The sequence below is a fragment of the Gymnodraco acuticeps genome, unplaced genomic scaffold (genome assembly GCF_902827175.1).
Source record: "Gymnodraco acuticeps unplaced genomic scaffold, fGymAcu1.1, whole genome shotgun sequence".
NCBI lineage: Eukaryota > Metazoa > Chordata > Actinopteri > Perciformes > Bathydraconidae > Gymnodraco > Gymnodraco acuticeps.
The window spans coordinates 129,561-155,204 of record NW_022990673.1 but is presented as its reverse complement, the minus strand read 5'-3'; the positions used below and the strand labels follow the sequence as shown (position 1 = coordinate 155,204).

Sequence of the window (25,644 nt, the reverse complement as noted above, 5' to 3'; positions counted from 1 at the left end):
ATAGCCAGAGGGGGTAAACACAGACAACAGGAAAGCTAGGGAAACCCCATGTGAATCACAAAATCCTTGCCATCACTTCTAAGCACGTGATCAGGATGACACATTACTTTCTTATATAGAAACGTCTTCATTCGTAGTCTTTGAATTCAACTCGGTTTAAAAACTCAATTCAAACATTTTAATATAACTCCAAGCATTCTTCTTTTTTTCCACAGAACCACGATGCTCATCCAAACACCTGGACACAAACATGAAGTGAAACTTTTTATATTTGTAGACGTCGACTACAAATAAGTGACGTTGTAGTTTCTGGTCTATTTGTGCTTTCCTATAAACTGTTGCTTTTTCTGCCAACATCAATATATGTGAGATGTGAGAATTTTCTCATGTGGGTTGATAAGGTATAACAAAACATGCATATAAGCCTTGAAAATGCCAGCAAACGACGAATATTAACTGGAAATATCCAATGCTTTTTCAACTAAAAAGGGACCAATGATGTAAAAATAAGTTAACACTCACTCCCAGGACTTGCCAGTGTTCCTGTGCCAGCCACAATAGAAGATGCGCCTGCAAGAATCTCACTTATTTGGCAAAACCTTGATCAAGTTAAATGAATGTAAAACACAGCCATAAGCTTTTGTAAAACCCTCAGGCTGTTCGACTCTGTAGCCTCCAGAGAGACATTCGGTCTATATGCTGTAAAATGTATTATCTCTTCGATTTACATACGGCATCTATTGCACGTCTGTCCGTCCTGGGAGAGGGATCCCTCCTCTGTTGCTCTCCCTGAGGTTTCTCCCATTTTTTCCCCTTTAAACTGTGGGTTTTTCTCTGGAAGTTTTTCCTTGTACGATGTGAGGGTCTAAGGACAGAGGGTGTCGTTTTTTTCTTCTCATACTGATATTCTGAACAATCTGTGTTGTTGTATTAGCTGTAAAGTGTCTCTACTGTAGGCTATTTTATTATATGTACAGCACTTTGGCTCGACCAAAAATCGTTTATAAATGTGCTATATAAATAAAACTTGATTTGATTTGACAAGGAAAAAAGCCTTGCACACAGCAGTTTAGAAAAAACCTATTCCTCTATGCCAATTTTGCTAATATTTAAATGTGTTGGTTTATCTAAGAAATTACATTCTCTTGTGTATTAGAATTTAATTAAATGTATTACATTATTTCACTGCATTTGAAATGCTTTTTTACATGTATTCAATAATAAAATATCAAACTTAAAGAAAAACATAATCAAAATCTCAAAATTTAACGGGCCTTCATTGTTGCTCCTGATTCGCTGGGCTTCATTATCTAGCGATGTGTGTAGTCATTTTATTTATAGAAAATACACATATCCCCGGGCTTTGAACACACCTCACCCTGCCCCCTTTTTTTACTGCTTTGCCCTTAATTTGAACCAAGAAAAACCCCGATGGCTGATCCCTATCCTTTGTGAGACATGTTAATCAGAATACTGCATGTCTGCTTTGTAACCCATGACTTCCCTTCTTTAAAACTCATCATGGCATCTTTTTTTATATGGTTGCATAATGGCACTCATCTGCTCAACCCAAGAGGCCTCAGATTAGAAACTCACTGGCCTGTGTTATTACAGTGGCATAGCTCCTATTCATATGATTGTGGCTATAAGGAATTAGCTGGACGGACACACACTCGTAGAAAATGCAAATGATGAATAGTAATCATCTGCATGGTGAGGTAATTGAAGCCGGCACCTTAACTTCAGTGCCTACGTCTGTGCATCCTGAAACAATCGTCATAGTCTTATAGTTGTGTTTTCCCAGTTTAGGAATGAAATGACTCCAATTGTTTACTTCAAAACGTTCACACGTTCATCAGATCTCTCTGTGTGGATTCCTGGTTTACCTAACAGTGGTTTCAGAAGACGTAGTGGGAATGCCTGGAAGAACGCTAAATTACAGTGTCTTATTAATGACATGCCTCGGCAGGAATGGGGCAGGTACTGCTTCGGTCGTCTAGACAACACTAGCCTTTAATCAGGCTGCTCTATGGTACATTAAGCAGAGTTGAATACACTTGAAAGACAGGATGAAAGAAGTGGGTGGGAGGCAAGGTCCTGCCCTCTGATAAAGGGAGTAAGACGGAAGGAAAGAAAAAAAAGAGTACTAGAATGCGTCCAACAGTGTATTCATTTAGGCACTACAATTTGTCAGTGTTACGTTAATTCACATTTAACTGGCTAACATGTAAGAGAGTTATGTGGAACAAACCTGGGGGAAGTCTCCATTTCTAGGGAGGTTGAGCCCGGAAAAGTCGACGTCAGGGAATCCCGAGTACATGTCCATGTTCACATCCGGAGTGATGGTGGTAGTGCTGCTGTCCAAGTGGTATTGCCTGGGGAAGGGGAGGGAAGGAATGATGTTTAGTTTGTTTAGCAGCTACTTCTTCAAGTAATACTGACACATGCTGTTTTCTTCACCCTTATACAGATACCCTAATGTACACCTTAGCCGCTTTCACACCGCAGGACTTGCCGTACTTTAGTGCCGGCACTAAAGTACCACGGCACTGAATCCGCCAGGGGGCTAGTGCCAATCGCATTCACACCGCAGTACTTTCCCTGAGGCAAGATTACGCTGACGTCACTTCGTCTTCTTCTTCTCTGGGTTTACTGGCAGGCCGCAAAACCACTTCACGGCGAGTACAAAAAAAACGAGAGAAGAAGAACTACACGGGGGAGGGGGTATAAAGCCCACCCGCTGTATGAGGCGTTTGTTTACTTTCCGACCTCAGACATGATGGAGTTCATAAGGGTAATTTACAAATAAAATACCCCATTATAACAATGGACTTTATCTTTATGTATTTATTATATATTACCCCCTCAGGCTGATTTTGGAAAAGGACATTAACCCTTGTTTGGTGTTTTTCCCTTATTTATCTAAAACAAATGACATGATAAATGACTTGTGTTTCTGTGTGTAAGACTTGTGTTTCTGCCCCTGCCATTGCTGCACAAGGTTGCAACATTGTAGATAAATTCAACCACCCACACCTGTCTGCTCTCACATTCTTCTATTCTGCAAATTTTGGGTGGGACACAATAAATAAAGCTTCGCCAGTTTGTTTGTTTTATTGCACAGTCAAGACATAACAATAACGGCATCACGCTGTTCCAGGTGTGTCGTATGCATGTAAATTGAAGTTAAATAAAAGTGTGAAATGTAAAATAAAGTGTAAGTAGTTTCAAAACAATGTAACAGTGGAAATATATATAGCAGCAGACACACCTTAGTGCAAGTTAGGTGTCAGTATTAAAAAACAGTGGCAATATATATATATAATAACAATAGAAAATCGTTACCACTCTTATTATTGTGGTCTTTAATTTTGTTATAGTCCTGCCTGAGTTTCTTTATTTTTACCCGGCATCCGTGTGCACTGTGCACGATTCCCAGCTCAAGTAGCTTTTGCGAACATCGCTCAAAACATTTGGAGTTGGGAACTGCTTTCTGTAGAAGCTGCTGCATCCCGTCCTCAGAGTAAATTGCCAGAAGCGCCGACACTTCCTCATCATTCCACCGCTCCGGTGTTGTAGTACGTGTGGTCATAACTGCTTTAAAGTACGAAAAAACTACTCGCTCAGGTGTGGATGTGGTTTTGTAGCGAGGAAAAAAATGGCTGCCTAACAAAAAAAAATCAGAGTCTAACGGGGCGTGGTTTGCAATTCGCCCAGCCAATAGAAATAGAATAGAAATTGGCACTCTTTTATCACCAGGTTCGTACCACCTCTCTAGCAGGGACTGAAAATGGCCAAAAGAGTTCCCAGCACTGAGTAGTCCCGGCGGTGAGAACGCAACATTATTGGTACTAACGGAACTAAAGAACCAAAGTACCAGGGAAAGTCCTGCGGTGTGAATGCGGCTCTTGAACCATGCAATAAACAGCTCCAGTAGAGGAATGAAAGAAGTGTCAGGATCATTTCTGAAGACAGTGGGCCAGTATAATAATACGAGGATTCAACACTTTCCTTCTACATTACATCATGTTTTCAGCAAGTCCAACTCATTGCAAATATGTACACAACACTTTCAGTTTTCCTTTGACGAAAACGCTCTGAAAATGTAATCACGGAATGGGACTGAAGCCAGTGAAGTGAAGCAATATGCTCCTGTATCTTATTAAATCTAAGTGTCTAAGAATGCAAGTGTTCAAAGCCAAAAAAGTAGTTGGTAAAGTAATCGTCAACTGCCAAAGATACATGAGAGATAATGAAAACACATATCAAGTCAGACAGGCAGAAAGGGTTAGAGATTTAAATAAGGTGAGAGAACGACAGAGGGCAAGCATCTACTGAGTCAATTAATGAAGAACAGATCATACCCGCTTTGAGGATCAAAGGTCCAACTTTCAACAGTACCAACCATCCTCCTCAGAGACAGGTCCATATGCCTTGTATTCCAGACATGAGGTATTTTCAGTTTCTTACTGAGTTTAAGTCGAGTCAAAACGCAACAACCAATTTAGCTGACAGTAGTGGGCATACACTAAAAATGAAAGGAAAAGTAAACCTTTGTTAAGGTGGAACTGTAACCGTGACCTCCCACGCTCCTCTGTTCCAATCATGCACCAGGGCTCCGGCTCAGAGGGATTGAGCTCGGCCAAAGCTATTCACAGGATTTGGCTCATCGCCGTCAACAAGAGGCCAGAGATCAGTGAGACTGATTGATTTAAGATCATAACCCACCAAGAGGATGAAAGGGCAGACTTGAGCTGGTGTATAGAAGCAGCTCCATTTCAAATCAGGTTCCATGTTCAATTAAGACTTTTGGTTGAGTTTGTGCTAGAAAATCTTCATCATTTGTTTAGATAATCATAAATGCAACTGGGTTGTGGCGTCATAGATATAGATTCTTATATAGGATATTTTAATTGGGTATTTATTTGCTATGCTTCTGTCTTCTATGATGAACCAAATAAGAAGGTACATTTGACAATGAAATAGGGAAGGAGGCAGATTAACTTTTCAATCATGATGAGTGGTGAACATAAATTAGGAAAAAAAAGAATGAGATCATACAGGTAAAGGTTGGTTTGAGTACTAAGAATGATCACATCAATCATTCAGCCTGGAAATCCCCTACCTGGAATTTTAGCTAACGATACGCCAATGATATTATCAAGGCAGAAGTCTTGGCTAGCCGCAGTACCTGCTCTCCAACAACACAAAGCTGGTTCTGGACCAGTGCCAAACGACCTGGTTGACTTTCTGCTTGCATGTGTAAAGCCATCCTAACCTATATACTCTGTAGCTTTATATTAGTACTCTTTCTCCATTGTTATTGTTTCAAGTGTATTTCATTTAAGACTGAAAACATATGAAACCTTTATATTTTTGACAGTCATTGTTTTTATTAACCTCATTCCTTAAAAAGGTAGGGTAGGTAAGAATGGAGAAACTAGCTAGAATTTGAAAGTACACATCCGGAAAAAAATCTGCCACTTCCTTCAGACTTCCTTACAGAGCCTCTCCTCCAACACACACGAACGCACACATGACCAATGAGGGCACGAGATAAGTTTGTGCACAGATGGAAGGCTGACAGCTGCCGGCTAAAATGATTGGTCGTGCTTTTTACAGCGCTACGGCTTCCACAGATGACATTTTTTTAATGTATTTATTGTCAAAGCATTTAATGTATTCATTGCTATCGGGATGTTAAGAGCATTCCATGGAATATAACAGAAAGTGTTTCTGAAGTGAATTACCTACCCCAGCTTTAAAGGATAGTCTTCTTTATTTGTTGACAAGTCCACACTGAATCAGCTCTAAATGTACTGTACCTTTCAAACATTATAGACCAGGCTGTTCTTCAAAACACACTTATCTAGCATCTAAGAAATATCCTTTAACACACGCACAATACCTCAACTGCAGAACTTACAATAAGATAAGACACACGGGAAATAAGGAATAAAGGTAGATACTTAGGACTAGAATTATTCAAAGATACATTTAAAAAGTAGTTTAAACAAATACTCCACTTTGTTATTGATTTTGTTGGTTAAGGAAAAGTGACAATTGCCCTGTTCCTGCAAGGCACAACATGCAGTTAAAAAAGTTACGTACTCTGACTTCTAAGAAACTATTCTTCTTACAATTGAAACAAAGAACAACAGTAGTCAATTCAAGACAAATGGTCCATGAAACTCCCTGTGAGAAAGCAGAATCTCCATTGAAGTGATAATAAAACAGGATAAACAGGAACTTGTCCACGGAAAAACATATGTATCAATATTTAGTCAAATACCCAGAGACCCTTCAGCTACAAAGGCACATCCATCAATAAACAAATGCTGAGATTCCTTAGAAGAGCTCTTCCTTGCTGGTAAAACAATAATTAATTCTAACTCTCATGCTATCATCAGGGCGCATTGCAATAAGTGAACTTTGACCCAGCTCTGAAAGCACATCAGTTTGGCTGCAGGCTGTATAAAGAGTGAACAGCGAAGAGAAAGCAAGCAGAAGGAAAGGGCAAAGGACAAAGCCTCGGATATTTCTTCTGCTAATCTATTTCAAATGTAGTCTATAGTAATATACAGTATGTAGTCTATAGTGATAAAGGAATATACAGTATTAAGTAACTAAATGTAGTCCTATTTCACAGAGCCATGTTAACCTATGATGCACACGATATGAACCTTTGTGATTAATAACCTAGAGTTGGTCATAGACGATCAGTGACAAACAAAACATACAAATAGAAGCGGATTTGTGGCCTGTTTCTTATTCCAATGCTGTAAACAAACACCCAGACTCAGCTGTGTGGAACGACCTAACCATCACAAACTGTCACTGCGGTTTGCTAAAATTATTAAAAACCCCAGGCCTTATTTTCCTATTTAAATTGTTTTGCTTTTGGGGGGGTTTTAAAAGATATTTGATAGGCCATCGAGGGCCTTTATTAGAGATAGTGTTTAAAGGGTAAAATAGATGGGGGTGACATTGCCTGAAATGTTCTGAATATGGGCCAACAGCTGCCTGTAACCACCAGTACAGTACAGTAGCACATACATTGTTAAAATACAGCGATAACAATAACAGAACTGGAAAATTACACAACATTATTTCATAAGACATATAACATATGAAGAAACGGATCCGTTCTTTTTTTACAGAGCCTTATATGGATTTGCCATCACCTAATTATGTAACTGTACTGTTGACCTGTTCTGTGCAGATGGGCAAGGGACCGTTTAAGACACTATACTAGTTGTCCTTCAAATCAAGTGTTCTCACCTTGAATGAACCGGTTATTGTTCTGCTAACTCAAAATTGACTCACCGTCTCTGGGACATGTTTATCACCAAGCATGAGAATATTGAATGCTTTGCAGGTGAGTGAGCATTCCAGTGAGTGCAATCTAAGCGCTGGCCCATCCACATTTTCTCCTCACTGGTTCAATGTGTCTGATTCACTCCTCTGCTTGTTCTCAATGGCCCTGTGAGGAGAGAACTAGCGTACGGGCTTTCAAGTTCAATCAATAAAAGCATGACTCTAATCGTCTTATGATCGTGCACATACAAGCATTTGACAGAGCTCGTGCCATGCAGGACTAAGTTGAGACAAGAGGAGGCGGAGTCTGTGTGAACAGATGACGCTCGGTGCAAACAGTCAAAGTTGATAAACGACGTTCCCCTGAGGCCAATGCCTTTATTTAGATACGCCTTTCATATTATTTGCCTATATAATTATTGTGTTGCTGAGTTTAACATTCCTCCTGATGCAGCCTTGTGTTGCATAATGACAAGGATCCTTGAATCCTCAGTGTTAGTCAGACACACTTTAGCAGTAGTCTGTAGATTATAAAAGAACAGGGACAAATGATGAAGGGATCTTGCTGAATATCAGAAATACTGAAGAGAGGCAAAAGCTGGATTGTTCCAACTGACAAAAATGTCTATACCAGTAAAAAAAAAAAAAAAAAAAAAAATGATTGCAAAGCATTTCTGCGGATTAGAATTCTGTTTATTTCTCAAAACATCATGTCTGGTAACTCTGGGCCAAAACATTTACTGACATCGAAAATGCTGAATTAACAACTTTTCAAACCACTTCTTGCTACATGATGGTATTTACAAGACAAGAATTAAGTCATATTTCTTCTTTAAACCACAGAAACATGATTTTGATCCTGATGTTAGTACAGACAGAGAGTGAGATAAGGGTCTTTTAAAACCAACCTGATGTCAGAAAACTACTATGAGCGAAATCAAAAACCACAAACCACGTACTCACACATCATCTGCTGTGTGAAATTTCAAAGAAACACTGCACAGACAGCAATAACAAAACACCACTCTGCGAACAAACACTTCCTGAGTTGTGTTTGGTATGACACAGGTTTGACGATGACTGAATCCAAGTCATTTAAAAAGTTTTGACTAAAAGCACGAAATGTTGTCTTTAAAAAAAGACTTTGCTATATATGTTCATATACAAACCCACACGCAATCTCAAATTAAATCCAAAATGTCCTGATATTTGCATTGGTTAAAAAAAACACTATGCTAATGATGACCATTTTTAAAAACAGTGATAGGTATCATTCTGACATAAGAATAAAAACCTGTTTCACAAATGTGATACATGGTCCATAGTGAGTGCCAAGCTCTAATGCAAACACACCTTCATGAAGATGACCTAGATAAAGCCTGTACATACGAGACTGCTCACACAGTTAATCCATACTCTTCACACTCCAGACACACCAGAACTACATGATAGAAGTTTCAGTTTAGCCCCTATTTTTTTACTTGTTGAAATGTTGTCTAAATATTAATAATGTTAAACGGAATTTCAATCCCTTTTAACAAAAGCCAGGGAAGTCAAACCCACATCCAAGCACCCATTAACTGAATCTGCATAAGAAAAAGTATGTTGACTAATTCAGATAGACGTCTCCGCTCCATTATTCCACCACAGTGATTGTCTATTGGACTGTGATTATTGTCAAAACGTATTTGTGCACAGCAATCATGTGGTTGGACGGGTGCCATGGAGACAAGACAAAGTCTGCATGCATCTGCTTCTGCTCTGGTGTGATGTGGTGCTGCTTCTGCTAAATGGCCGGTGTAGACAAGAAATTGCACAGCCTTTGAATTACACACTCTCTTACGCACACACACTTCATGTGGGAAGAAAGACACAAACATCTCCCATTTGGTGGTGAGGTCATTAAAACACCAGAGCGTCAAGATGTTGAGATTATACCCCCCACCCACTACAGGAAATGAAGGATGTGTGATAAAGGAGACCCTCCCCTATGACGTGAGCGGATGGTGTCGTGTCAGGTTTAAAGGAGGGCCTGATTGTGTTAGGTTGATTCAGGTGTCTTCATGAAAGCAATAATAGGACCTTATAATAACTAACAATACAAAATCAATCGACACAAGAAGAGTCTGAATACCTTCAAGGTCCCGTTTTAACACTTCAGTTATTTCATAGGAAGGATACAACAAGGCACAGATTTAGGGTGCAACCGCATTTATTTTCTTGCGAACCATTTAAATGAATCACTAATCAGAACCACAGCTTCAAATAAACTCAATGAAGCAGCATCTCTTACATTTATAATTTCAGTCACTGTCACACAGTAACATTTATATTGGAATATTTTTTTAATATAAATACAACTAGGGACTTTTAGATCTTATGGTACTTTTGCAGAACACATACAGCTATACATGTATGGTATCTGTGTCCTATATAATAATAACATAGCACTTTGTATCTTTGTGATTCAGACTGTGTCCTTTAAAGAAGGTCAGTATTATGGGGAAGTGTGTTCGTTTGCCATGTGGATGTGGCTGTCTCACGCAATAACGCATGAGTCAAATATAAACACTATTAGGTAAATATTCACAAGACGCTCAACACAAACACCACACTCATAACAACTACATGTAACTGTGTAATACTTGAGACTCCAGGGCATTAGGCATTTTTTAGCTCACATGTGAAACCCTTGAGGTAGGTATTGCCTAATTTCAACAGTTTGCAGCCTTCATTGTGAAAGGCATTGCCTTGTTAGGAAAGATATAAAGTACAGAGCATGTGTGACTTCAAACTCACTGGTCATGCTATTCAGCTGATAAATATATTCAATATATTATTCCTAGCTCATGATAATACAAGGTATGGGTTTGTGAGTGGGTATGGACTTACTGGATTCCAGATTGCATAGGGCAGTGACCGTTGTATCCAGGCTGCTGAGAGTAAGATCCCCAGGAACCAGAGGAGGAATATATTGAACTCTGAAACAGACGAAGGACAAAATCTGTCATGTAAGGAAAAAACACATTGAAATATAACAGTTAAGATCTTAAGAGCAATATAATCTTAAAAATAGAGCAGCAGGTTTTTGCGATTTTATTTCAATGTATGGTCAGTTCAGCCATGTGTTTACTTCTTACTGGTAATGGGTTCTAGATGGTTTCAAAGTCCATTTAGATAATTTCTTTGGTAGAGATCACTTACAGTAAAAACTAAAAACAGACTTTCTCCAAATGTAATTTTAAAAACAACGGAACAAACTATTGAACATTCTCCCAAATACTAGGGTGACAGAAGAAATCTCAGAGGGCTTAACCCTTCAAAGTAAAAACCAAACCATGTGGACACCTAGAATTTGGGTGATATCACATGCCCTCCCTCTACATGGAATCTCCCGAGGATTGTTGAGCAGATCTGTCTGGTTATTATTACCACAAGTAGGATCACTTCCCACAAATCTAGATGAATCTCTGCATACGTCCCATATATTTGAGCTGAGATTAGGGCTGCGCTGCCAATTATTTGATATTGTTTATCTATTTGTGATTATCGAAATAGTTGCAAATGATTTACCTGCCTATAGGCTAATGAATGAGCTCAGATGTCCCACAGTCAATATTTGAGGTGTAGTGTTTGAGTTAGAGGTACAGCTAGAGTGTGTTTTAACATGATAGATATGTGATAGTGGGGAAAGTGAAAAGAAAAGGGGCATTACGCTGCAGTAGTTTAATTTTGTCAATATATCGTATTGTTATAACTGATTTATCCAACAGTCCTATGTATAAATGCATTGCTCTATACTTATGCAATGAATACATTCAAGCAGTCTTCTGGGATTGATTCCTAACACTATTTCAAAAATACCTGACGTTTTTCAACCAAGTAATGCTATAACCAATAACAAAAAAAGGTTAATTAAAACCTTCCCAGGAATGTATCTGCTTTCTATAAAATAATTATAAATAAACTTAATACCACTTGCATTAATCATACAGGCACATGGACAGGACTACAAGAAAAAACAACCCAAGTAAGAAGTAACATGCATCTAGCATCTAAATAAATGTAAATAAGCCGTTAGCATACCTCTGTGCTAGGGGAGGCCACAGAGAACAAGTTGCTGTCCAGCTGAGGGCCTTCTGGATGCAGGTAGTTCTCCCCGTCCATGGCCAGCGCTGAGGGGAGGGTGGGCATCAGACCAGAGCTTCACACATGACCACCAGCTGACTTAGGCTATGTTCCCTCCGACCACCACGTGCTGGCTGTGTTCCAGATAGTACTTCTAACTAGGGCAAAGGCTTTCCATGACCTGAGGAGGAAAGCAGATAAGGAGGGATGTAAAGGAGAGGGAGAAAGGGCCAGAGAGACATTAGAAGAGTTGTAGGGAATGTCTTCCAGCAAACATAGTGATAATAAATACAGCATCAACGAGGTGGGACTTAAAAGTCATTCAAAGAAAGTAGGAAAAACTAACAATATACATTTTTTATTTTTCTTCTTTTAATACATTTCCACCTGCAATCCCCTCGTAAAAAACAGTGGGGAGTAAACTACAATTGAAAGAAGATACAAGTTTAATTAATTAATTGAATAAGAGACAATTATTTAGACCTATACACTCTTGAACATTTTTTAATTAAAGGACACCTATCATGCTATATTTGAACAATATATTGTAGGGCCATACCTATATAAAGTATGTAAATATAGTTTTTTTTTCAAAATACCAAAAAGATCCTGCATTTTAGCCATGCCTCATTTCGCTCTATTTGCTCTTTCCAGCTCTGTTTTGGCAGTGGCTGATTCTGTGAGCTGCAGCTGACCACGCCCCCCTGCAGGAGAGGGGAGCGTGCTCTGAGATCAGCTGCTGGGCTGTCAGAAGAGGGGGACAAAAAGAGATCTCCGTCCACCATGTTTTATTCTTATAGAAGTAAGAAGAGAAGTAATGGGGCAGAAACCCTCCTTTTTACGCAGCGGTCCAGACATAGACATCAAACGGCGACACATATTCAGTTGCCAGTTACTTTAGCATTAGGGCAGGGATATCTATATACTTTCCAAGGTTTGACATAATGAATTGTGCTACTTTTAAAGCAAGCAACGATGTTTTCAAATCTGTGATCAAAAAGCTCCTCAAAAACGCTATCGAAGCAGTTCCTGCCGTTGCTACGTTAGTTCAAACAGTAACAACGGACTATTTTTCTTAGCGGATGCATGTCAATTTAAATCAATACAACTATTTTTTAAATCAATAAAATCATTTTCTAAATCCATAAAAGCATTTCAATTAATATTGGGAGTCATGTCGTTACTTTGTCGAGAATGTAATAAGCGGGATAATGTGCACATTGCATAATGTGCCTTCATGCCGATCTAGATCCCTCCGCTTCGCGTCGGGCTCCTGATCAGCCTGTCGGTGTTCTTTTCCCCATAATGACCGCGTCGCTGCACATTATCCCTTACATAGGATTATATAGAGTCATTATTCATTTGTTTTAAAGCAGGAGGTGCAAACGCTTGCCTCGGGGAGGGAGAAAAAGAGCCACAGCGGAGAATAAACAGAAGGGCAACCATGGCAACCATGCAAGGGAAGTCTTCTTCGCTGCTTTTGTGGCAGACTACAGCGCCACTTACAGGCCTGGCATATGTACTACAGCATCTCCAGCGTTTTCGGGCAGCAATGGCCGGCCGTGGCCCAACCTCTCATTCCCCTGATAGGTGGAGAATTGACCAATAGCCGTAGCGCCACTTTACTGACGTCAGTAAAGTGTTCAAATCTGGATCAGTCTGTATCAGATCCGTTGCAGCCCCTTTTTTTAGAGATTTGGGTATAGTGGAAAATAGAGAGGGTTGTGTTTTCTGACACTTGGTGAGTTCCCTGGAACACCAGGGACACATATTCATGTATAAAAGACGTACAAAAGTGCATTTCGCATGATAGGTCCCCTTTAACGTATATCAAAAAAAGAAAAAAAAAGGTGTACATGTTTTATTGTGTTAAATCAAAACTGTTACAATATGAAGGACATGACAACAATAATTGTTCTTCTCCATCAACACTGCTTCTAGTAGATTACAAAAACTGAATTCAGATCTAAATCATAATATAGTGTGAGCTTATATATATTGATTGACAGCCCTTATTAGATGGTAATCACCCAACATCACTCAAGGTTCAACGTTTATCAGAGGACCAATTAATATCCGCGCAGGAGGTCCACGGAGCAAACAGGCTGGGATGCAGAGGAGCAGGCCTTCTCTCGAGTATAGCAACTGATCATTGATGTATACGTCTACTCATATTTCACATAATGTACACTTAATAATTGTGCTGGTAGGTTTTCACTGTTTGCCTAGGACAGTCGTAGATAGACAGGAATGGGGGAAGTCATGCAGAAATGAGCCGCAAGTCGTGTGCGTGTGTGTGTGTGTGTTTGTTTGTGTGTGTGTTTGCATGCGTGACTGTGTGTTTTAGAACTCAAGCTGTTTGTCCCTGATATGATGACAGGTTGGACTGGATAGACCAGACCGTTTGGACACAGGCAGAACCCTGTGTGATGCTAACAAGCTCCACACTCTCTTTCTAATACATACGCACATTTTAGAAATCAAACCATATATTAAAATGTACGCAATACTATAACTTGCTAAAGATAGTACTGTGTTTACATTTGAATTACAGACTTCTCCCTGGAATCTGTCAGAATGTATTAGGCAAAATAACCCTATAATTGGGAAACTAACCACAATGACCTACTTTCTTCAGATATGGTTAACTCTTGAGCTTTGTGCCTCTGCTGCATAATTCAAAGATGTTATGAAAGTGAAAATATAAAATAATGTGCATGAAGTCAGCATTAGCACACTTTCACCGTATGTGCTTTTATAATAGATCTGTTTCCCTGAAAATCAACTACTGATTCTAAATGGATATGCCAAATACATGTAAAGAAAAAACAACTCATCATTTTGACTTCTGAATCAACCCAATCACCTAGCTCTCCACAATGCATGTCTGTGTAGCGTCAGTATCACTCCTTGCCCCAAACTAATCAGACTGTTACCTTCCGTCCCCCCTCCCTTCCTCCCCCCCAATCTGCGACATAGACCTGACGTGTTCACTGGGGACAAAGCTGAGGTAATAAATCCTAACAGAGTTCATGAGGGTCCAAATAAGAGGGCCTTTGTGTGTCTGAGCGTGTGCGACAGAGAGACCTTACCCAATGTATTCACATTGCCAAAACACACAAAGAAAGGCCGTTTTACCCTAAAGCTGCCGGTGTGATACTGTCTGGATAAGGGTATAAGAACATGTGCAAAGGACCAACAGGCAAACCTTCTAGGTAGGAGGTCATAAGAAAAAAGATATGGGATCTGATGTGAACGTGTGTGGACAGCTTCCAGCCTCTGAGGTCCAGATGAATGCAGTGGAAGGGAAACAAGGGGCAGTCATGGAGTGTATGTGGAGAGCCTGTGAGGCCCCTTTGGTGTTGCAGAATTGTACTCAATGCAACATCCAAAGGAGGCTTAAAGCTTGGATGCATCGAAGCTTCTTAAGCCTCTTGTAGGGTTATCTCGGTCAGAGGTCTTGCTAAATTACTATAACCCTTTTCAGCCCAACATGCACGCCACAGGTGGTGCAGTTCAATGGGCCAATAGTATCCAAGCAGTTCATAAGCATCCTTGAATTAGGCTTTACCTAGGTGTAAAGCATTGTTTTATAATAGGGAAACTAGCTACTCTAAACAAAGACCATGCAGAGAAAAAGCGTGAAGAGAAACAGAAAGTTGTAAGTGGGTGATTGAGAGAGAAACTAAACTGAAACTTGATTTTGTTACTTTATCTGATGTAATTATATTGCATTACATGGTTCAGGGGTGATGTCTATAAAACTATAGTTAAGTTTCTGAATGATATAATCACAGGTTGCTCTGTGTGTAGGAATACAGTAGTAGTTGTACTAGTATTAATAGTAGTAGTACACATTCTACAGCAGACAGAATAAATTAGTCAGTATTTGTGACAGCTGAAAACACATAGTTCTCCTGATAAGCCTGAGCAGACAGACAGTCGCTGTCATTCCATCCCCACGTCACCCACCACCATGGCAGTTACTGTCTCTTAGCAACAGAAACATTTCCGTATTCTGCTGTCCCCTGTTAGCCAACCCCCCACTCCTCCAGCCAGCCTCTGAGGATAATCGATACTGATCATGGTCACACATATCTGCTTCCTGTAAAGCCTCTCATTACCGGAAAACAGCAAACCCCCTACTAGTCCTAAACACCATGGAGAGACAGAGGGAGGTGATGAGGAAAGCTATCAGTGGAAGGAAAGAGGGTTGGAGATATGGAGAAAGAAAGATAAGAAGGAAGCATGCCCACTGCCGCACTGGGGACACAAGGAGTTCATTCATCAAAAAAGCAGCAGATACACAGCTTTTTTTTTTTTTTTTTAAACCCTGACTAGTTATTTAAAATATGTCTCTTTTTGCCGATATCTGGATTTATAATGTCAAGACTGTTAAATTAAATATCCATATGATGAAAAGAGAATGGCCATGGTATAAAGATGTACACACACAACACCTTTGTTATAAAGCAGTAGAGAAAGAGACTATTTTGTAGGGTAATCTGTTAAATCTGTTAATTACTTCAAAGGTTACTGCTGGTTTTTGTACAACCCCCCTCCCATGTGTCTCCCTCAATCTCTCTCCGTGGGTGGCCTGGCGCAAAAGCTCACTGCAGGGAGATTAGGCCATTTCAGGTGCACCGATTGTGAACATCTGAAAGACATGAAGCTCAAACACGATGCGATGATCGTGGCAAAATACACTCAATGACCTGTGTGGGCAGAAGGACTGCAAACATGGAGATTTAGTGACGCTAGATTTCGTAAGAAGTGGCCAGTTGGTTCCCTTCGTCTGTGTGAGTCACTGTGTCCGTCTGTCAGCCAGACAGAAGTTCACAAGCAGCATGCCACTGTCACATCAAAAACACAAGATGTTTGTTTTTATGTTCACAGCGACCAACATGTGCTGCAAGTACATTAGGTGAGAGATAAAATGCAGAGTGTGGCAGGAAGCGCAGTCAGGCTTTATGCTGTTGGCCTTTGGAGAGTATCAGTTGTGGCCAGAGCACATGGGGATCATCCAGGGAAGTGTGACTTCCTTAAGCTGCTAAATCACGATTAACGCTCACGAGGAGAACAACCTCGCTGCCTGGCGCGTGTGCCATTTCAATCACAAATGCACACTCACATGTAGAGTGTTGAAATATAATCAACGCTCCACTCACACAACACAGTGCCAGATGATGGATAAAGGTGTTTATTTGTACAATATTTTATTATTTTACCCTACGGTAAGGTGACAAATTCCTAAAACAAAAAGGCAGTGAAGATGTAGTATGACTGTGAGAAAATACACCATTTTGCTAAGGTTTGGACCGAAGGATGGTCATTATCCCACTTTCTTTTGTCTCCCCGCAATTGTTGCTTCATCATCTCTCTCAAGTACTAAATCCTTCTCTAGGTGCAGAGATAATCCTTCAACACACATCTGTGATTTATCTTCATTACTACATGCTCATTGCCTACAGAGGAATCATTTTAGCCACATTTCTCACAGACAAAAGTACTAGTATACATTGGCTGTATGACGTTTGACACTCCACGTGAAACTGAAACCATGTCAAGTCATTATATGTCCTGTACGTTGCATGTGTGATAATGTGATTTACAACTAACCTTTTCATTATATAATGACTTTTGGAAGTATTGAAAAAGTTTGGATCACAAGAGTTGGAAACAATCCTACGCAGACACAAATTGTACAAATAGTATTATACTAATAATATTAGTGTAGTCTAATTCTGATCTGCAACTGTACCGTTAGTGCATTGACGACAACTCATTGTATCTTTCACTCTCCTGTTGTATGTGCATCTGTCTTAATGATGATTCATTTAATCCAATGCACGACACTCACTCATGATCTCCAATCTGAGTGCATCAGCATCGCCAGTAATCAGGTTAGAAATGATCAAGCAGCAGCTGCCTGACACCAGAGCAGCGAGGGGGCTGTTAGTTGGTTATGATTGCCTAGAATGGCTGGATTCATTAGCTACCGTGATAAAATATTCATAAAAGGAACAAGTTACTTCCCAGGGAAACACAGGGCTTCGTCATTCAAAACAGCCTACATTATTAATTAGCACCTTTTCCAACACAAAAGGCTTATCCCTGCCTCTGTGTGCACACGCACAAACACATTAATGACACAGAGTCCTGTCTTAAGCACAAGGATGGGAGGACAGACATTAGCTACCAATCTGTTCCTGTTCCCCTCCCCACATTCACACTCTCCATTCAGCGTTACAGTCATGTCCATGAAGGGCTGCGGACAGCCCAGTGACTGGGCAGGACACTGGATAGAGAATAACGATCGACTGACTGCGTAACCTAATCTGCTGTCTTATCAAAAGCCGGGAAATGGAAACAATTTGGGTTTTAAGAGCCTGTTGTTATTGCATTTCCACCGTTCAAATATTTATCAAAGAGGCTCTCTGGGCTGCGACAGCATTGAACAAATAGTCAATTCAATGATTTGGTCTGACTGAAAAGAAGGGCTCAAAGATTTAGATCCTTACAAAGCGATAACGATTCATCTTAATTAGATTCTTATTAACCCACTCTAAGTGGCTGTTCAGCACCAGTTTGCCTTTATGAGAAATATCTTTGGGCCCACAAACACCAGCTGAATGAGACATTACATTGATTTGTCCATAAAGGGGGGGACTTAATCCAGCTCTTGTGGTTCAATGGATGCCTTTGTTGTGGTAAAGAAAGAAAGAGGAAAGAAAGGTGAGTTTGAGAAAGAAGGCCAAAGCTGGGGCAGTGCAGAGAAGTAGAAACAGATCACACACTCTGCTTTTGCAATGGCTTAATGACACTCTTTTTGAGGAGTACATCTACTTCTACCACGACCAGCCCCCACCAGAAATAGATCAAAGCATGTGTACATCAGAGAGAGAAGGATCCACTTAGCTGCCTCGTTTTCCTCTGACATCTAATTTCCTCAGAATAGAGAGGGATGATGACACATGCTCGCTGGATGCAGCAGCTCTCTACCATGCATTGCTTTTGTGCAACTAGTTTGGTGAACAGACAATAGCTTATTTTAAATAAATAAAGTTGAATAGAAAATACTCATTGAATACTATAGGCTGGACAGATTTTGAACAATTGATTAGTTAGGGCTTGTTATTCAGGCTAGTGATTCTCGGTGCATTTTCTCACAGCTAAGTGTCTTTTCCACTGTTGTAAGGTGAAGATAGAAAAGAAGCCAATGTAAAGTCACAACTTAAAAGTTATAGGTATATGCGTTTTTTGTTGTAATTAAATCTCTATTTATATCTTTTGGATTACTTAATTAACAGAAAACGACTCATTAAATACAATGTAGCCTTTTTCATTTACTTTCATCCGCCCAGACACAACACAGCTCCTCCTTTTCCTTATTTGTTCTGATGGTAAAGTATTATTATCCAACTTTATCTCTTGGCGTCAGTAATTATCTCGGCATTTTGATTCTCAAAAAAAGTTTGAACCATCTTTGTCCCCATTTATTTCACCCTCCCACTCTATATTGTTGCCACCCTTCACTGCCCCATATTCTCTTTGTGACTCCTTCCCCATTTCCATCACTATCCCTTTCTAGCGAGAGCCTGTTGTTTTCCTATTTCCATCACAATCCCTCTCTTGCCTTGTGCTAGCCATGTCTACATTTTCTTTATGTTCATTTTGCTTTCTCCCCTCTCACCCAGCCTGACCCCCAGATGGATTCTGCTGATCGGAGGCATCTGGTTCCTTGACTCTCAATCTCCACCCTTCTTATTCGTAGTTAATCAGAGGCAGTCAAAACACCAAGCGAAAGCTATCAGATGCACGTTTCACAAACAATTAACATAGCACAGGGAAGCAAAATGTGCACTGCTGCAATAGAGCGCGAGATAGAAGATGGGGTTTAAACGTGCCTGTTGTGATGTTACGAAATATTATGTTACATAGTACTAAAACAATTGTTTTGTTCTAAGTGCAGCTTATCCTGAAATGGCAACTGGAGCAAACCTGCGGCTCAGAATCTAAATAGCTTGAAGTACTTAAATAAATTAAAAATGACTCAATAAAGGTAAGTGTGTGTTGTTGCCAATGTAGAGTAAGTGTTTCAGTTTAGTGAACTCAGCTGTGCTGCTGTTTACATCCAGATAGTACTCTGCTCCACTTCCAATGACCTCCATTCTCTGGGAGCAGTCTTTATCTGTCCGTATGCACCCTTTGCTTTGCCCAAATCATTTAAATTCAGGTCATCTGTCTGGTATCAACTAAGGCGCATACTCATTGACAGGTAAAACTACTGTAAGCCAGTGAATTAGAAAGATTAGACAGAAACATGTATTTTCTCAAAACATTTTAGTGGCTTATTTGTGGAAGACAAAAATAAAAGTTACATTTCATCAAATCAAGAAATGCATTGAGTGAATCTGTCAAACATATCTAAAATATTTGTTATTTTAATAGGGATGTAACGATACCAAAAACTCACGGTACGATAATATCACAATAAAAAGTCCACGGTATGATATTTATCGCGATATTGAAAAATAAAGTTAAAAAAAATTAGAATTTTTTTTTTACTTGAATTTTTTTTCTTTATTAAATAATAAATCTGATTTGTACAGCATTTTAGTAGGATAGTATTTTGAAGTGTCAACAATATAATAATCAGACCCTGCAATAGAATAAATCAAGTTTCACTTTAGTTTTTCAAGTAACTCAACTCTAACTCACTCACTCAGTATCATCAAGGTTATCTTTTAGGAATATGAGCATGTCCACATTTCGAGGTAGAAGCTGGGATGTTTGGGCGTTTACAATATCCCATGCTGTGGAAAAAAACTCTCTTGCTTGGTACTGATATTGCTGGGACAGAGAGATATGCTTTAGCCATGGGTAAAAGCAGTGGGTAAAACTGTGCATTGTCTCTCCACCACTTCAAAACAATACAGTTTTTGCCAAGAAGGTGAGGCTTATTGACAGGGCGAGATATAAATATACTGTTGGTACTTGTCAATGTCTCTAGGTATGTACATGTAACCCTGTAAATACGATGTCCTTTATTGTTATCTGTTGTTTTATGTTCATGTTGTAACCTACTTGCTGCCATGTTGGACAGGTCTCCCTTGAAAAAGAGATTGATGATCTCAATGGGACCACCTGGTTGAATAAAGGTTTTATAAAAAAATTAAAAATAAATTGCGGTATATTTTGTCAGTCTCACGACGGTATCGAGACATTTATTTACCGCGATATATCGTTACATCCCTATATTTTAAGGAACAATAATTACTTAAAGTTAAATGTTTAACTATTAAGTACCCCACTTAGTAACTTTCCCACTAACACTCTTTATTGAAAAGGTTATTTGTTTTGTTAAGAAATTGATATCAGCCAACATAGTTATTAATCTTTGTTAAAAGGTCATTCTTGACATCACCTCATCTTTTCATACTCTTTCATTTAATCTTCTCAAAGGTACAATGTCCATAACTAAAGGATGTGACCAAAACAAGGAAAAAACGAACTGCTGCTGCCTCACAAAAAAATGACCACACATTAAAATACGATTGGATCAAGATATGTGAGATTAATTGAACTGTTTTTTAAGGACAAATGTTAGATCAGACAAGTTAATAACATTGGCTGCCAGCAGTGTAAATACCTATAGGGTAGGACGAGGCAAGTCAAAATGTGGCTCATTGTTTAAATGAAACTGAAGTGGCTGGGAGGAATGTCAGTAAAGGCTGTGTTTATCTCTCCCTAACTGACATCTTCAAAATAAATATCCTCAAACCTCGTCAGTCTTCTAGTTAACAAGAATGGCAAACATTTACTCATTCTGTATTGTCAAATAACCTTAACCAAACATCAAGGTGTCCTGTAACAAGTTTGTAAAAAGAGTCGAGAGAGAGAGAAGAAAATAGTTTAATCTCAATAAATATAGCATGCTATGTCAGTGGTGAGGTGTAAAGTGTCTTATAAGTTGACACTGAACCTCCAGCCAAGCAGGGCGTAAAGTGGCCGGTGATAATATGGCTGTGGTCTGTGTATTGCAGCAACTACCTCCACCCACAACTTAACTGTTGTAACTTGTTACAGTACATTGATTTGTAGTCAAGCAGTGGGCTACAGATAATGCATTGCTTCAACAAATATATAGTATAAAGCTACGCTCTGACTAGAGAAAGGCGCATGTAGCAAATAACTTCATATAAAACATATGTTCTCTAACATATTATGCAAATACACCAGTGCAACATTCATCAAAACAATATGGGTCATCAACACTGCTATAAGACCACCAAAGCAGGCAGGACAGCCATATGTTGGATAACATTAGTTAATCACAAATCTTTTGATGTTAGATGTGGGAAAAAAGGCCAGTTTATTACGCTACTCCAAACATTTACAGTCCAGGTTATATGTCAGCCTTAAAAATAATGTTTGTTTTGTACTTCCCTGTTAATCACATGGTGCTGATAAGTGACACAATGACACACAAGGTATTCAGTAATGTATCAACGTGGACACTAATATTTCTCTCAAATGTCCTTCCTGGATGAATCCCATTTTGGAATCATTGTTTGTTTTTCTAAGAAGGATGTTGACACACTTTTTCCACAGAAAAAAGGCAAAGCAGTGAGGAATGCTACAGTGTTGCATGCTATCCTGCATCTCAGTCAACTCGTACAGAGCTCTTATGTGGCTTGGGAGTATTCCACATAGCCTCCAGGTCTGGATACTAGTTGAGACATGGGATACTCAAATAGCCCATTGTAAAAGAGCAGTTTGTCTCGTCACAATGTAGAAGTGAACACTTTGGCCACATATTCCCCAACAACAAAGCCTTGTTTTTCTTGCTTTCTTATGACCAAACATCCATGTTATGTTTAATACATGAACTATTATCTAATGAAGGCCAGATTCCGGGAAAGCAGGAACTGAATCAAACGTATTACCTAGCCCCGATTCCCCTCCTCCACTCCACATTTTTCACTCTCACTCTAATCAGCCCACGGGCCATAAATTAGATTTATCACTGGCACCAATTGGATAGGGGAGAAAAAAGGGACTAGCAAAGATGAAGGCAGAGGGAGAATGGAGGCCAAGTCACAAAGAGCAGGGGCCATGAGCCATGGTTGAGCCATGTATCACAGCTGTTTGAGTTCACACCACCAGTCAGTGTTGAAAAAACTAATATCCTAAGAGTATCATATTGACAAAAACCAAATCAATACAATTAAGAATATCCATGAAAATTAACATTTCGGAAAATAATTATGTCTTGAAACATTGCGGACCCATTGGCCAATACTGATTTGAAATACTCCATGTTCTGAGTAGCATCCTCACAATTCCTGTAGACGTAGTATTAACACATCTGGTGTGTTGTTGTGACCATCAGAGTCCCTGCAGGGCATGCAGCCCTCAAATGTCTGACACAGGAAACTTGGAAAAGCAGGAGCTGTGCAGCACAAACATGCAACTAAACTGTCACAGAAGTAACCTTTAATAGGACTACAATAAGGGGCCAGGCAATTGCACATATCCTCAAAATAAACCACAGCACACTGGTTGCCAAAAGTAGCCAGTATTATATGTATAAAATATGTCCACTCACTTGGGAAGTACAATTATTCTGGTTACATCAAAAGACAGAGCAAATAAAAAAGAGCATAGGATACAGCCACCTTTCTGCCTGTGTGTGTTTGTCTCTGAGAACAGCTATCTAATACGTCTTAGCAGTCTAGATTGTGGACAGGATAAAAGGGAACAGTGAGTTGTGTTTGTTAGCCCTTAATTTTGCTAGTCAATCAAAAAGCTGAACAGCCTGCCTGTTGCTATTACAACCTATATTATGAGGGAGACAGAGCTTGTTGCAAGAGGGATTTGACAACAAATGACACCAGGGCTGTTGACCATGTCCCTGGGGTCAAGAGCATATAGTAAAATATGGGAACTTTTTACTTAACAGTCACCAAAAAGTGTCCATCAGCAAAGGGGAATTTCTAATAATGAAAATTGGGATTTTAATCATTAGAAAAATAGCACACCACTATGACAAGGCTTGACGAACCTTGGCTACAGGCAACAGGCCCACTGGAAACTGAAGAGTGAGAATTGCACGAAACAAAAAAAACTAGGGGGGACTTCTTTGTGGGAACTGTTTTCATTTCCTCTTGGTCACTCACTCCTCCAGTCTGAGTCAACCCCTAATATGCCAGTTTATGATTTCAGTCTCACACTAAGCAAATAATGTTAGATCAGATATGTCCACCCCTACTAAAAACAAGCTATGAAACAAAAAAACTGACATGTTTAGCCTAGCGTGTTGATGACTAAAGTTAGTAAAGTACAGCATTACACCATCTCCTTTATAAACGTTATGATAATACATGCCGGGCACAAACTGGGGCTATATTACCCAACTCTTTGTGAGATCCAACGTTACATTAATCCATCTTACTCAATGTACACTTCGATAATAACGTTAGTAAAACAAGACGTTGCCTTATGTGTAAATTAATAGGCATGAATAAATAACTCTTCCTATTTAACGTTACATGTTTATGAATTAAAGTGCGTGGACTTTGTGAAATGTTTAGCAACCAAAACCGTAAACGAAAAGTGGTTTATAAAGAAGGGTACCGGGGCAGACTGGTCTTCGAGCAGCACAAAGAAAGGCAGCCAAGGCTCTTCATTACAGGCTTACTGCCACTGTTAGCTTGTCGATCGGCGAGCGAAACACTTTAGATGAGATAGAAAGAAACCAAACGTTGGATACAACACATTTGTGAATTGCCCACTCCCGTTATCTTGACACATTATCACAAATGTAGCAATATTTTAGACTAGTTTGATACACTAGACATACTTAGTGTAGCCAACTGTGCTAGCTAGGTTAGCATAGCTCACAGTCATTTTCTGACTTTGGGTATGTTCGTTTTGAATGTTACCTCCGTCTGTTATTGGATTAGCCTCACTATCTTAACTAGTCAGTGTGTTGAAGAACATTTAAGATTATTGTATGACATGTCTGTGTAACAAGCACTTAGGCAAGCATGTTTCACTTTAAAGTAACGTTATCACGTATTTGTGATGAGCCACATTACTTGGTGGTTACCGATTATCAGAGCAGTAGCTTATTACAAGCTAGCTAACGTTACGTAGTAACTAGCTAGCTTGGAATAAGCTAGTGGTTAGCTACCGGCCTTTCTTGACCGTTGAATCGTAATTGCGAATACCAACAACACGGCGTCTTATTCTGTGCTACAGATAACCCTAACCCAACTTCTCTTGATCTCCACTTTATCCAAGACTATCGATATCGTCGTCTATGATAACGCTAAACTCAGGGGAACCACTGAAGACCGGCGTAACCCGTCGTTAAAAACGTGCGCTCCTAGGAGAAGCTTCCCTGGACGCATCTTGTTGTATAAAGGCAACTGCCGATGTGTCGCCTGTCTTTTCACAATATCCTCGAATTACACTTACCATCAATATGTTTTTTATTCTCAATCCAAACCCCGACCACACGGGATGGTTTTCAACGAAGACTCGCGTCAAAGTAACAGCAAATAGCGATTGTATCCAACTTATTCTTCTTAGTTGTTTTCTCCACTTCCTGATTGAGACGGTGCCATTTTGAATAGCGAGAAAATATTTCCGCCGCTGTCGTCACACGCAGTGCCGCTTGGTGATCGCGAGCAGAGAGTAGCCCGACAGGCCATAAATAGTTCATCTTACACACACACTGATCACACTGATCACTGTCACACTGATCTCACACCTGAACCAATGCTTAACATGAGAATACATTCATTAAAATGATCGTAAAGAAACTAACTAGATTTCCTCTAGTATAATTTTGAGGCACTTGTACTATACTAGTATTTCAAAGCTGTGTTACTTTGTAGCCTACTTCTTCCGCACTACATAATACATATTTAAATAGTAGCCTACCTATTTAATACCTTTACTTGCTTTGCCGATTTGGATCAATGGTGTGAAATATAATCAACACTTACATAAGACTTTACACAAGAAAAACCCTGAAGCATAAATAGTTATTATAAAATTAGCTGCACCTTTACCAGCTTTGATAAACACATTATTGCATCAATATTTATAATCAAAACATATGATATATTATTCTAAGATGTGCACATTTTTTCACGACTAAATTGTGGCACTTTAAGTATATTTTGA

The 25,644-nt window shown here is 39.5% G+C and overlaps 1 protein-coding gene across 3 annotated transcripts in view; it reads right to left on the bottom strand.

Moving 5' to 3' along the window:
• The window catches only part of si:ch73-63e15.2 (protein strawberry notch homolog 2), a 73,675-nt gene extending 48,561 nt beyond the window's left edge, over positions 1-25,114 (bottom strand). For 2 of the 3 annotated variants that reach the window (XM_034229750.1, XM_034229751.1), the window contains exons 1-4: positions 24,931-25,114; positions 11,404-11,626; positions 10,210-10,298; positions 2,252-2,375 (exon numbers count right to left, since the gene is read on the bottom strand). In XM_034229750.1, coding sequence (XP_034085641.1) covers positions 2,252-2,375; positions 10,210-10,298; positions 11,404-11,511 — 321 coding nt within the window. In that variant the 5' untranslated portion in view covers positions 11,512-11,626; positions 24,931-25,114. The remainder of the gene's footprint in view (positions 1-2,251; positions 2,376-10,209; positions 10,299-11,403; positions 11,627-24,930) is intronic. The other variant, XM_034229752.1, reaches the window with a different exon arrangement.
• Positions 25,115-25,644: the final 530 nt, after the last annotated feature.